Genomic DNA, 14697 nt, shown 5'->3' with positions numbered 1-14697 from the left:
TATCTTGCTAGCGCTATCTTCACCCGCTGGGAAACTGAATCGCACACTGGATCCTCCAATCCTAGAACGCTTGGACGGCAAGCATCCCCGCCTGTCGCTTAAGGGAAACGGAGCCGTCCTACCTTTCTCCTACGCCCGACCTCACCCCCACCCGCTGTCGTCCTCTCCCCAAGTAATCCACTCCCTCGTCTTGTGACTTCACTTCCGGGATACGCGCCTGCCGCTTCCGGCGCGTGCCTTTGCTGTGGCTTCAACCGCCTGTCGCGGGGCTCCGTATTTGCAGCTTTCCCAGCCTTGGGTGAGTCCGGCTTCCTCGCTGCCTCTCTCCCCCACCCACCCACCCCCAACGGCTAATAGATTATCTAAGGGAAAGGTTCTGCTCTTCCGTTGGCAGCTGTTAGACCAGGGATAGGCAACCTCGGCTCTTTTATGACTCATGGACTTCAACTCCCAGAATTCCTGAGTCAGCATAGCTGACTCAGGAATTCTGGGAGTTGAAGTCCATGAGTCATAAAAGAGCCGAGGTTGCCTACCCCTGTATTAGACGAATGGCCTGATAAGAGGGATTGGGGAGTCCCAACTCTTCCTCTGGTTCTTGTCTGATCTTTGTTGGAAGTACGGGATGGCCGCGATTGCGGCTGCATTCAGCCCGCTACGCACGCTTATTTTTGTTAAATAGGTTGGTTTGGAAAATATGTTTGGTAAATAATCATTGGAAGGAGAGAACTTTCCAAGGGGTGTTCGAGAGGGGGAAATTCACTACCCGAAACCTCCTATTTTCCAGTTGGATGAGATGAAAAAAAAAAGCGTCACCTGTTGAATTTCGCTTGCAGCTGGTGGAGGCAGCAAAGTTCTGGCAGGAGGGGGGCAAAAAAAAATAGGCATCGCGGTTTTCTGTCTTTTCATCTTTTGCCCTTTATTTCATTATCTCTCTGCTTTGTCTTGTTTTACAGTCCTGACTCCTCTTTTGTTTTAAAGATGAGAGCAACGGGAAGTGTGTATAAACAGGCGGATGGCTTTTAAAGACCAGCCACTTTTTGCCCTTATTTCTCTAATTGGTCGTCTTTTTGCTTCTGCAAAAGTTTTGTAAAAATCACGAGAAATATCACATTATAGAAAAGAAATTTTATTTGTATTATTCACTTATCAGGGAAGTCACATAATATGGAATCTAACCGGAAAGGGAAAGAATGGTACAGAGTCGATGATTGAATACAGCATGATAAATGGTTTTAATGTTCTTAGGGGTTTTAACATGGGAGGAAAGAAAAGTCATTCTTTAAAAAAATTATATAAAAATGTAAATAAAAAAAATGTAAAAACTTACAAGAAAAAAAGTATCCCAACTGAACATGTTAAGCTAAAGTAGTGCAAATCACAGAAGTATAAACAATAATGCATTAAATCAGTATTGAAAATTACTGCTCAGTTAGAAATATGATTCTATGGCAAAGTTGGATGTGGCACAAAACTATATGTAACATTATTTAAGAGAAAAGCCCTTTCTTAATGGAACGAATAGCCTATAAATATCCTGTTTAGTTTAAACTTTCAAAAATATTGGAAAACAAACTTACTTCCGTGACCGGCCCAGTAAAGGATTTCTTAAGTGGTTTTAGAAAAAGTGGCTATATCAGCATTTATTTGAAAAAAATTATAGATTTCTGTCTGAGGCTCAATTGACACTAGATTATCATAAGTGCTGCTTCTGTCAGGCTATGCAAATCCTTTGAAAGAGTCATTGTGCAATAAGCCATTGTGCAATATTCAGACAGGAATCTGAATAAAGTACTTTTCTTCAAAACAATAAAGCAGCCACACCTTTTCCCATATAATGTGGAAAAAGCCAACAGCAGCATAAAGAGAAATCATGTGAGCATGGGAAAAGGTACAGCTGCAATACTGAATCAGAGAGAGATGCTCCTTGTACATTGTGACAACACTGGCTAGTTTCCTATTGACCAGAACTTTAGTATTATCATTCCCATGTGTTAAAAAGAACAAAAATAGATCTGGACAATATTTGTCTTCATGTGTCATTTGCATCACTGCTAAATTTGAGATTTCTATATTTTTTAAAAAAATGTTGAGATTGAATGTGTATAGTTTCTCACTAGATCAGATTTTTATTTACCTTATCTCCAATAATCCTTAGAAAACTTAAGATTCCTATCTGAATTCTGCCTTTATTGATTTGAAAGAACCTTTCTTGGTATTCACAGATATATACTTAGGAATAAGTTCTGAAGTCTACTTATAATTGACACTTGATCAAAAGTCAAACTGTGTAGTATGTACTGTATTACATTCGAGCTGTCTAATTTGAATGGTATTCTGTCCTCAGTAGCTCCAGTGCAAACCCTCTTGTGTGCCCATGTAGAAATACTTGTTTGAATGTATGGAGCTAAAGTTTCAGCCAAAGGATTTGCATCCCAGTTTACTCAGGGGTCCAGGACGAGGACCTTCTCTTTTGTTGCTCCTGCCCTCTACAACATCTTGTCCCTCCCCCATGTGAGGCTGGCCACAACCCTCCTTTCATAAGGGCCTAAAGACCTGGTAATGTTAGTTGGCCTGGGGCCCCAATGGGGAAAGAGCACAGTGGAGGTGATTGATGGAGTAACAACAGATCCCACCTCCCCAGATTCTGCCCCTGCCCACCCCATGTGTCCATAGATTTTAATCTTGAGTTTTAATTTATTTATGTTTTAATGTAGATACAGTTTTGTGACCCTAAGCCAGGGGTGTCAAACTCAATTTCATTGAGGGCCACATCAGCATTGCAGTTGCCCTCAGGGGGCTGGGTGGGTGTGGCCTGGGTGGGTGTGGCCTACTGGGTGGGCGTGGCTAAAGTGTGTATGTCCTACTGGGTGGGCATGGCCAGCTCTACATCATTCGCATCAAGGGTGCCTATGGGGGCCTGGGCAGGAATGGGACAGATCTGAGGGTCTCTGGCAGGAGGAGGGTCTCTGGGCCAGGGCCAAGGCAGTGGGGGGCATTCCCTCACTGTTTCCAGGATGGCTTCGCGGGCCGCATGAAACCACTTCGCAGGCCGGATCTGGCCCCCGGGCCTTGTGTTTGACATGTCTGCCCTAAGCCACCCAGAGTTATCTTATGGTAAGATGGGTGACCAATAAGTTTAATTAATTAATACTCATCCCTAAACAAAAGGATTTATTCTATAGCTGAGTCCACTGTTGCTGCTTTCCCCCACTGCCAGTTTCCATGTTTCTCTGGAGAGTCCCCCCACCTTTCCAAAACAGAGGTAAGGCATTACAAAAAGTAGGTGGCAAATTCACGACAATTGCCTTCCCCTTTCAAACTTTGGGGGATCTTGTCATAAGAGTTCTACTTTTTGCTACTTTGGTATCAACAATTATTCTATTTTTAAAGCTATTTAATTATTAACTAAATGAGGCCCATATTTAGGATGCTTCATTCAAAATTATATTGCCTAGCCCTAGCCTGTAACTCTGAAAGTTGGGCATTTCAGGGCATTAGGTATTGCCATTCGAATAGGCCAGCAAATAAATGTGGCTTGTACTTAAATATTTTTCCATTTGTCCTGGAGCACTTTGAATCTTACTTTCTTTTTTTCCCTTGTCTTTAGCAATAATGGATGAAGTCGTATCTAATTCTTCAGAGAAACTTATAGCAATCCACTCCAAGGTTCACAGAGATACTATCCTGATTAAATTTGAGGAACAGAGAAAAAAAGATTTTTTGTGTGATATCACTTTAATTGTAGAAAATGTTCACTTTAGAGCACATAAAGCATTACTTGCTGCCAGCAGTGAATATTTTTCCATGATGTTCGTTGAAGAAGGCGAGATTGGCCAGTCGATCTATATGCTGGAAGGGATGGTGGCTGATGCTTTTGGTGTGCTATTAGAATTTATTTACACAGGCTGCCTACAAGCTAGTGAAAAAAGTATAGAACAGATTTTAGCGACTGCTCATCTCCTTAAAGTGAATGATCTAGTCAGAGCTTATACAGAGCAACAGAAAAACTGCAGCTTAACTAACACATTATCTGGAATTTCTAATGGTGAATCCCCAATAGCTGTCTTAGCCAAGAACAAGAAAAGTGAAGACCCACCAAAGCGGAAGCGTGGAAGACCAAGAAAAGTGAAGAACATTCAGGAAGAAAAACTGGACTCCCTTTCTACTGAAGATGTTCAATTAAAAGAGAACAACTCAGTTCATAATAAACAAAATTTCCTAAAGCGGGAGGCTGTGGTGGTAGAAGATAGAAATACCAATGAACTAATTCCTGTAAGTGGAGAGGGAAGAGAAATATGTAGGACAGAAGCGGTGGTCAGTGTCTCAACAGGAAAAGATGAGAACTATGATCCTAAGTGCCAAAATACACAGATCTCTCAGAGTCGTTACAGCAAACGTAGGATACGGCGGTCAATCAAGTTAAAAGATTATAAACTTATTGGTGACGAAGAGGACAATGGACTGACAAAAAGGGCCAATGGCAGAAGGAAACGTTCTGGTTCTGAAGTTGAGTGCAAAGACTGTGGGAAAGTCTTTAAATACAATCATTTTTTAGCTATACACCGAAGAAGTCATACAGGTTAGTTCTCTTTTTTCAATCTTAGGGCAAAATATTACAAGCAATCTACATTCTGTTATTAAACTTTGATGGAAAGATTAATATAATGTATGAATCAGGGGTCTTCAAACTTGACCCTTTTATGACTTGTGGACTTCAATTCCCAGAATTCCTCAGCCAGCATGCCTAGTGGAGGAATTCTGAGAGTTGGAAGTCCACAAGTCATAAAAGGGCCAAGTTGGAAGACCCCTGGTATAAATGATCGACTATATATGGGGAAATGAATTAATCCAAACTTATTTATTATTAATTTTAAAAAGTATGCAGCCACTCGTATTATATAAAATAACCCAGGTGGCTTACTGTTAGATATATAAGTAATAAAATATATCAGGTTAAAAATATTACACACCACCAAATACCATAACATTATCTTCTCAACATCACAGATTCTGAGCTCACTTCCCATCCTGGTGCAACATCTGAAGGTTTGATCTTAACAGCCTTCCAGAAGGCAAAGAGAAGAACGGCCCTTCATAGGGTAAATACAGCTATGAAAAAGGCTTGTTCCTAGATCCCGGCAGATGGCTAGAAGAGAATTGGAGTAAGCCCACCCTGTCCAATCTAATGGGACAAGTAGATGTCCTGTTAAGGCAGTGGTCTTCAAAGTTGGCCCTTTTATGACTTGTGGGCGTCAACTCCCAGAGTTCCTCAGCAAGGCAAGCTGGCTGAGGGATTCTGGGAGTTGAAGTCCACAAGTCATAAAAGGGCCAACTTTGAAGAGCCCTGCTCTAAGGGAAAGAGGTCACCTGTGTAACCTGGCCCTGTGTCATACAGGGCTTTAAAGGTGATAAGCAGCACCTTGAATTGTACCCCAAGGGAAACTGGAAATCAGTACAGCTTGTGCAGCAGTGGTGTAACACAGGTAAATTGCTAAGCACATTGATTTGTGCTTTAGATTGTAAGCCGCCCTGAGTCGTCGGAGAAGGGCGGGATATAAATGGGATTTTTTAAAAAAAAAATATGAGCCTCCCAAAACTTCGTGCCTCATGGTTTGCTGATAATACAATTATGTTTTTAAAAACTCATATATAAATATTTATTAGTTTAAACAATAATGGCTTTTACATTTATAATTAAAAATTAAAATTGCAGCGATAGATATTGGAATCTCCTTAGCAATCTACAATACGATTGTTGAAAATCCTTCTCACAATGATCAGCATACATTTCTCACCTTCCAAACAGCTGAACTCTTGGAAGAAAATGCATTTACTACCTTTTTAGCTGCCTAATCTTCAGTGGCTATATTTGTTTAAGTTACCATACAAAATGGAGCAAATAGTCACAATAATGTAGCTTAATTTCTCGTAATATTTATTTATTTGTACACTGCCTTTTATAATTTTTACAAATTATATTATTTTACTGCTAAGCTTGTAAGCCGCCCTGAGTCTTCGGAGAAGGGCAGGATATAAATGGAATTAAAATAAAAATAAATAAATAAATAAATAACTCAAGGCGGCAAACATATCCAACACATCTTCCTCCTACTCCTATTTTCCCCACAAAAGCCCCATGAGGTGAATTGGGAGTTGAGAGTGAGTGACTGTTCCAAGGTTGCCAAGCTGACTCAGGACTAAGGCAGGACTCCCACTTTCTTGCCTGGTGCCTTAATTTCTAGGCCAGGGGTAGGCAACCTCGGCTCTTTTATGACTCATGGACTTCAACTCCCAGAATTCCTGAGTCAGCATGCTGACTCAGGAATTCTGGGAGTTGAAGTCCATGAGTCATAAAAGAGCCGAGGTTGCCTACCCCTGGCCTAGACCAAACTGGCTCTCTTAAAATATTGTTTTTAATAATCCATTTATCAGATTCAGGAGCTTTGTACACATATGCAGTGGAAATTATACCAAGTCTCATAAAACACATGATGTGAAATCATTAGATTTTTAGGTGTTTGTATATATAAAATGCTGGATTTTCAGTCTGTGGTGAAAAATTCTGAGGAGAGTAGTTTCTCTGGGATTTTCTTATCTTTTTTCTTGCATCAAAAGCAACAGATGGATGCAGATCCACTGGGCCACAATGCCTGTTCTCTCCTGTTGTGCTTGACTAAAAAAGGTCTTTTAAGGTTGAAAAACTACCCTACCTATCCACCTACCACCCCTATCTTTAGCTATTCCCATCCCCTGCTTTATGATAAACTGGTATATTTTCATAGTGTTACAAAATTTAAGAGCTTGCCTACATGTTGAGTCATAGTAATTGGTTGCACTTTGTGAACCTTGTATAAGCCTGAAAAAATGATGCCGGTCCTGCTTACTATTTAAATGTGAGATCACTAGGAAATTCCTGGACCATAGACCAGACAGGAAAGTTTTTGTTATATAAAATAAGGTGGATTTCTCCTAAAGTCCTCAGGTGTTATGCTTCATTAATGGGAGACTTTATCTCTGTGCATCTACTTACAGATTCACATGAATAATTAGCTTAAGTCGTTCTGCTCTGTAAATTAGGAATGTCTGTAGTTCTGTATTTCGATACAGCCTCAAAAAAGGAACACTTTCGTTTTCTTGGTTTGTCTATCTCCCTTTGGGACATAGCATAGAAACCAGGAGATAGCATAGAAACCAGGAGACCAGGAGTTCTAGTGGGTGACTTGGGCAAATGAATCTCTCCCAGACCAACCCAGCTTATAGGATTGTTGTGGCAAAAATGGGAGAAGGAAAGAAGATTAGGTATCTTCATGGACTCGAGTTATTTATATAAATAATTACAGCAGGATATAAATAAACTTGGTGTTATCAGAATTAAAATGATTAAAATTGCACTTTTGTATAAAACATTTATTTTACCATCAACACTGCTGGCTTGGTAGCATTTTCAAACGGCAGTAGTATTGAAAAATCACTTCAGGGCGGCATATAAGTCCCAATAATAAATAAATAATAAATAAATTTCAAGCACTGCTCCCTCTGCTTGGAGTGTCTGTTTCCCATTCACAGTGACATGCCTTTTGTTTTCAGGAGAGCGCCCGTTCAAATGCGGGGAATGTGGCAAAGGCTTTTCCCAGAAGCACTCCCTTCAAGTTCATGAGCGGATGCACACTGGGGAACGGCCATATACTTGCACAGTTTGCAATAAGGCTTTAACCACAAAACATTCTCTCCTGGAACACATGAGTCTTCACACAGGTAAGATGAAAAGCTGTCCGCTTGGCTAAAATTTTAAAGGGAAAAAATAATCCCTGGCTGGGTTAGAATGATTCTACCTGCATTACTTCAGTAACCAAATGTTTGACACTTCTGAGAACTTACTTTAAGAATTGAAAATTCTAGCTGACCCCAATATTTTGCCCTTAGTGTCTGGGTTTTTTTTAATATAAGGTAACTTCTGTAGTTCATAGGGGCTACTAGGTCTTTCCATTCAGTTATAGAAAGCTTTTTATAGCTCATGATTTTCTCCCTGTGGAATAATCAATTTCACTTTTATGGTAGAAGTCCCCGGTGTCTTTTCCTTTGAATAAGGTACATTGGATATAGCACCCATATTCTACTGGTATTCAAGGGCTTACTGCTGTTTCTATTCCGAGGATGAGATGAGAAATTCCTCCTCCTGACTACTACATGCTCTCAAAATCTATTATCAGAGGCAAGTTAATTTTGAGAATGTGATAGTGACTGCAGAGATGAGCTAAATAGAAATCTGCTTATGTAATGTTCTGTTAATGAAAGTCCAGGTACAAAATGTGAACTACTGTCAAGTAGTACTGAGAAAATGTTTCATTTTCCAATATCTGCTATGATTCAGTAAAATGATTTATGAAATCCTATGTTCTTCAGGGTCCCTCTGATTTACATATATAACTTCTCTGCCTGCTTCATACCCTATAACTTTGGTATCCTCTTGTTTTGTTAATATGACTTGACTAAAATACTTCATCTCATAAACGTATGAAGTCACTGCATGGCTTCATCAGTGGCATTTCTGAGGAATTTCTTTTGCAGACATTTGCCAGGCAGACCACTAGTCTCAGCTATTCTACAGGTTAACGATGGCAATTGGGACTGGAATTTCCATCGCTAAGCAACATGGTCATGAAGCGCAATGTTATGTGACCGCATCATTTAACAACAGCAGTTCTAGCACTTCCCAACTGCCATCATTAAATGAACCATCTTGGGCGGTTAAACGAAGGCAATTTGCAACTTCCTGCCAGCTTTCCCATTTAACTTTGTAGGAAGCAGGTGAAGAAGGTTGCAAATGACAACCCTGGGATGCTGATGCTGCTACTTGCTACTATGGTTCTTTGAGTGGCATCTGAGAATTTATACAACCCATCCGTTCATCTGGCCTGGGACTGAGAATAATCACCTTGGATTCAACTTTCTGTGCCAGTTCTGAGAACAGGATTTTTGGATGATGGTGGTTGTCAGAATTCCCTGCACTCCGGAACACTTCAGATGAGTTGCTGTGCAAGAGCAGAATAACTAGGTGTGAATTCACAGATGGCTGCTCAGATTACCATACATACAAATAAATAACTATAGTTTCTCTCTTTCCCCCTCTTTCTTTTCAGGTCAGAAGGCTTTTACCTGTGACCAGTGTGGAAAATACTTCAGCCAGAGAAGGCAACTGAAAAGTCACTATAGAGTTCACACAGGTATAACGAATCAAAGAATACTACAAGTTGTTGGGAAGTGTTGAGGTTTCCTTGCGCCTTTATTGATTCATAACCAATAGGTGTATGTATATTTACTGTGCATTCCATAAATGTTTCTGCGCATTGTTAGTCCCATTTGATCATTTTGCAGAAATATGAGTAACGTGATAATACAGAAAATTAAAATATTCTGTGCTTAAGGATTTGGGGATATCTTCTGCTGAAAATGCACAGTTGAAAGGAAGTGACTCATAACAAGCTAAAAGTTATGAAGATACTGTGATTGAAGATAGAGATAGTAATGGGATAATTCCTGTATATAAAGAAGCAAGAGAAATAGAGTTGCTTGTAGAACAGTTGTGGTGAATTGGACCACCAGTTGTCTTAACTTTGGCATTACTGTGTACAAGCTTGTTTCAATAATGTAATAGTTTAGCTACTAAGATTATATTGGAAAAAGTAACTATAACTGCAAATATACTGATGAGCAACAACTAGAAGAACATAGGGACACATAGTATCATCTGCTGATAAAACACTATCTGTTACCATATGAGATTCCTCCATCCCTCACCCTCCATCCCTCACACACCTCCCAAATCTGGGAGTAATTGGAGCACATGTGGAAGTAAAGTAGAGAAATCCACCATGTAAGCAGAAGTCAGTTCACCTAACATTTGATGGAGTCATTATCCATGTTTTAATTTTCTAAATGTTCTTTAAAATGCATCTCTCACTTGTGGCATTACTGGTTTCAGTTGTATTAGAATTGTAAACGTCATGCTTTTATTATTATTATTAACTACTTATATGTTAGGATAGCAATTATGAATGAAATAGGCACACTTGGGAAATATAATAATTTATTTTTCATTTTACCATAATCAGGCCATTCATTGCCAGAATGCGTCCTCTGTCACCGTAAATTCATGGATACAGCTCAGTTAAAGAAACATTTAAGAACACATACAGGTAACGCTGCTTTCTATTCTTTTCTGAAAAAAAGCTGTCAGCATATATAGTTTAGGTAGGAACATTCAAGTAAGTAGCATGCATCCATAGAGAATAAATGAGCTTATAATGGATTTTAGTCTTTAACAGTGAATCTGTGTGGTGCTGAATCTAGACTATGCTAAGTTTACAGTAACAAAATTGGTACGGAGCTATTAAGGTCATTGACTGTAGCTGCTATATCAGGCAGTCCTCTGGAGTTTCGTAGCCCAGTATAGGAGTCCTAATGCTGATTTCAGTCCACCATTCAGCGCAGGAATCTAAACTGAAGCTTCCCTAATAGATGATTCAGCACCATCAGAGAAGGCCAACTCATCACATTTGAATAATTGGTTTCAACTGTCAAACTGCTACTACTGTTAGAGAATTTTTGGCTATGTAATTTTTTCCGTAGGAACTAGAACTCTTGCTTTTTATGACAGAGGGCAAATGATTGTGGCTGAAAACCATGAGCAGATTATTAAAAGGAAATAAAATCCGTGTTATCCATTCTGTGTCTACTTTTACAAATAATATGAGAAAATATTTTATAATCTTTTCCCCCTACTTTTTTTTTTACGGTGGGGGCATTTAAAGAAGACTGAAGAGAAAAGCATTTTTCTCCAAACTTTTCTCAGTATTTTCCTATATGCTCATCTCTCTATTATTTATTTATTTATCCTAATAGCTATGAACGAGCATGAGATTTGGGTGTTACATTCCTTAGAGTGTATTTATAAGTCAAACTCTCTTAATTGTTCTTCAAGAGATAATTACATACATACTAACCAAGCAGGTTTTTATAGGTGAAAAGCCGTTCACTTGTGAAATCTGTGGCAAGTCATTTACAGCAAAAAGCTCTCTTCAGACGCACATCAGAATTCACAGGTATCTCCTTTTTCTTTGGAAATCATTTGGAAATCAGTTTGTAGGAAATATTTTGAGTGAGACTATTAATACAAGTTTATTATCTGCTGCAATTACAGATCATGGTTTGTAAATTCAGTTCACGTTACGTTGTATGCTGGCAAATTGTTTTTTATGGGGCACCTACAGATCATCAACTGTTTTAAAAGTAGAGAAAGCTGACAATCCTGTAAATCAGGGGTCTTCAAACATGGCCCTTTTATGACTTGTGGACTTCAACTCCCAGAATTCCTCAGCCACCTTGCCTGGCTGAGGAATTCTGGGAGCTGAAGTCCACAAGTCATAAAAGGGCCAAGTTTGAAGACCCCTGCTGTAAGTTTTCAAAAGCTCAATAGTAAAGAGAGAGTTGGAGAAATATTATGACTTTGTGGAATTTTTCTCTATCTTTTCACTTACTACCTTAGCTGCACCAATGTAAATCAACTACATACCCCAAAATGGATACAAAAGAATAGTATTGCTATGTCATCTTAATGACAGGCGTATTCACCTACTGCCTCAACATATGGTTGAGGATCCTTCTAATGTTTACTGTTATTCTTTGGAATAACCTATTGGAACATGATTAGAAACAAACATAGCTACTACAGTATAAATGGCAAGGGTGCAATGGGTTTAGATATGCCCAGATGGATAAAATGACTCGCCATATATCTGCGCTCCTGCCCAATAGTTTTTGAGATTGGTAAACTAGACACCAACCATGCTGAGGCATCATGAGCAGCAACAGGATTTCAGAGAGTTTCATTCTGTCATACAATGATGATTTGTGCTGTCTGATAAGAGGTGGCTTCCATTGACTTACATATCACTTACTTGAGAAGTTGATGGACTTCATAGGAAAGGAGAAAGAGAATCCATCTGGCATTCAGTTTTAATGCAGTGATATTTGAGTAATGTTTTAGGGGTTTTAATAAAACATCCATGCTTCGAAAATATTAGCCTATGTGATCAAACCAAATGTCTTCTCTTTCAGAGGAGAGAAGCCCTATTCGTGTAGTATTTGTGGAAAATCCTTTTCTGATTCCAGCGCCAAAAGGAGACACTGTATCTTGCACACTGGCAAAAAACCTTTCTCTTGTTCAGAGTGTTGTGTGCAGTTTGCCCGTTTAGACAACTTGAAATCTCATTTGAAAATTCATGTCAAAGAGAAACAGTTACAGGAAGCCAACACTGCATCCAACAGTAGCAGTACAGAGGACGTCAGGAACATTCTTCAGCTGCAGCAGTATCAACTTTCTACCTCTGGACCGGAAGAGATCCAGCTGTTGGTGACAGATTCAGTGCACAACATAAACTTTGTGCCCAGCCATAATCAAGGCATTAGCGTTGTCACTTCAGATGATTCCCAAAATGTGATGGCAGAGCACACAGGCAGCCTTACTCTTCTCACTCAGCCCTCACAGCAACTGCAGAATCTGCTTCTTTCAGGCCAAACAGAACCCACAGACCAGATTCAGAATATCAGCATTGTGAATGACCCAATGGATTCTCCCCAGACTGAACAAATGCATGTCATCACATTGTCCAAAGAAGCTCTGGAACATCTCCATGCCAATCGGAGTCAAGCAGACGTGCTTCAAATAGCTACAGGAACCCCGCATCCAACCCCGCATCTGCAGATGGTCCAAGAACCCAGCCAACAGTTTCGCATTAGCCAAGATACAATTCTACCTCCTCAGATTAGCAAGGGACAGACTCAAACTGTACATATCTCCAATTCACCTCAGCAACCTCTAACTGTAAACCAGCCATCTGGAGATCGTCACACTGAAGGGCAGACTTTTTAAAATACAAGCTGATTTCCTTCTTAGATATATTTATTTATCAAGATGAAATAAGATCCTTCATGTGAAATGCATTATATATACAGTATTCTCTATTTAATTTCACATGCTGGTAATGTTGGCTGTTGACTTAACAGCAATGGGTTTATGCATTTTTATTTTGCAGATTTATCAATTTAGATACATGCTGAAAGAATGGCTTTTTAACCAGTGTTCTATGCATTTTGCCTGAACTGCAATAAAATATTAAAAGAACATGGTACAAGCCTACTTATGCATTTTGTCATCTCAGTTATTTCAGTGAGAAAGAACAATGCATGCTTAATTTTTCCACTGACAATGATGGGATGTAAAATTGCCTTTGAATAGACTTATATTGTATATATTTAACAAGCCTATCATATATATAGTATTTTTTCCTCCTATGTGCTCATTAGTTTGGGCTAAAGCAAACCCATGTTTGGATTTTTATAAAAAATGGATCAGTCTGTTTGTGTCAATTAAGACTGTGAGAATCAGTTTTATGAGAAGATTTTAACATGCATGTGTAAAATAAGAGGAATTTTTGCAACCTTTTGCGAAACTAAATGTATAATTTCAAAAGACAGAAAAAAATAAAGCTGCATTTCCCAACAGATGGGTATAGGCTCTCCTAAGTAATGATAACAGGCTTACCAAACCATTGCCTTGTTTTGGTTATGTTTTCATTAGCTTGTTTTAATATATACACGTCAGTTCAATGCTCGACTTCCCTAGACTTAACTGGCACAAATCAGTCCTGGTATTGGCTTATCAGAGCAAACACAGGCATTGTGATTTCTCCTTTCTCTTGTACTTTTTATATTCTGGTGAATAAGCAGTATACATGTTGCTGTACTAAAATAAAATGATTGTTTCCCATTATAACTACAAGAACATTTGCTTTATATGTTGACAGTAGCTCTAGTTTTTAAGCTAGAATCAAACTGGAGGACAGAGTATAAATGCTCTATGTTTGGGCCGATAAACCATTGACCAAAATTATTAGGCCTGAAGTAGTCTAGAAATAGGAAGGAATGTACCCTCTGAGCATACTTCCTCTTTAAGGAATTGCATTCCATTCTTTCTTGTACTGCCTAAACTGTACAATATGGATTCTGCTGAATATAGGAAAGCGTCACTGGTTGAACATTGGTTGGCAATGAAAACTTACAGATTACTTCAGCATCCTAGTGGTAACCTTTGGGGTAATGCAGAACAAGATGAAATGAAGGTGCTAGGAGTTTGTACATGGGAGAGACAGTACCCATTCTTCCCTCAGTTAAGCTGATTGAGATTTTTACAAATCTGTTATTTTAAAGAGTTGAGTGTCTTAAGACCAACTGAATGATCTTGTGAAGATAATTACAAAGGTTTGTATAAGAAAAAAAATATCAGGAGGGGGAAATGGCAAAAGATGCATAACGGGGAAATAATTCTGCTCTAAATGATAAAATTGTGGCCTCGGTTAAACATCTAAACTATAATGCTTCTTTGTGTAAGATAAAGCTAAAGTGCTTTTAAAATAAACACAATGCATATATTAATTCTTCTGGAAAATATTTTTCCTCCATGATTTATCTGTGTTACATTTTTTTTTTCCAGAAATGTGTTCTTTACAGGTCAAACTTAGGCTTCTGCAGTATAAATATGAACATATTCTAAGAAATTGTTTTAAGAAAAATTTATAAAGTTACAATATAATTGCAGTAATCATGTGTGCAAATATAAAAATATATTTCAACTATTTC

General features: G+C 38.8%; 2 protein-coding genes across 2 annotated transcripts; both read left to right on the top strand.

Moving 5' to 3' along the window:
- Window positions 1-234: 234 nt before the first annotated feature.
- Window positions 235-4584, top strand: LOC308660572 (zinc finger and BTB domain-containing protein 24-like; the record flags this gene model as incomplete). Its single annotated transcript, XM_081314992.1, has 2 exons — window positions 235-298; window positions 3608-4584. Exon 2 carries the CDS (start codon window positions 3613-3615, stop codon window positions 4582-4584), a length of 972 nt encoding a protein of 323 aa, XP_081171118.1. The 5' UTR covers window positions 235-298; window positions 3608-3612.
- A 436-nt stretch (window positions 4585-5020) lies between these two features.
- LOC308660571 (uncharacterized protein) lies at window positions 5021-14493 on the top strand. The gene is made up of 6 exons (XM_081314991.1): window positions 5021-5099; window positions 7588-7755; window positions 9141-9224; window positions 10113-10196; window positions 11021-11102; window positions 12118-14493. Exons 2-6 carry the CDS (start codon window positions 7662-7664, stop codon window positions 12929-12931), a joined length of 1158 nt encoding a protein of 385 aa, XP_081171117.1. The 5' UTR covers window positions 5021-5099; window positions 7588-7661; the 3' UTR covers window positions 12932-14493.
- Window positions 14494-14697: the final 204 nt, after the last annotated feature.

Source organism: Vipera berus (assembly GCF_964194415.1).
Source record: "Vipera berus genome assembly, chromosome: 1".
NCBI lineage: Eukaryota > Metazoa > Chordata > Lepidosauria > Squamata > Viperidae > Vipera > Vipera berus.
This window is presented reverse-complemented; position numbering and strand designations above follow the sequence as displayed.

What these genes read in the sequence shown, in the direction of transcription:
- LOC308660571 (XM_081314991.1), top strand. Translation starts at nt 7,662, where the DNA reads ATGCACACTGGGGAACGGCCATATACTTGCACAGTTTGCAATAAGGCT. An exon ending in ACATTTAAGAACACATACAG is followed by an intron (nt 10,197 to 11,020) that starts GTAACGCTGCTT and finishes AGGTTTTTATAG; the next exon opens with GTGAAAAGCCGTTCACTTGT. An exon ending in ACGCACATCAGAATTCACAG is followed by an intron (nt 11,103 to 12,117) that starts GTATCTCCTTTT and finishes CTTCTCTTTCAG; the next exon opens with AGGAGAGAAGCCCTATTCGT.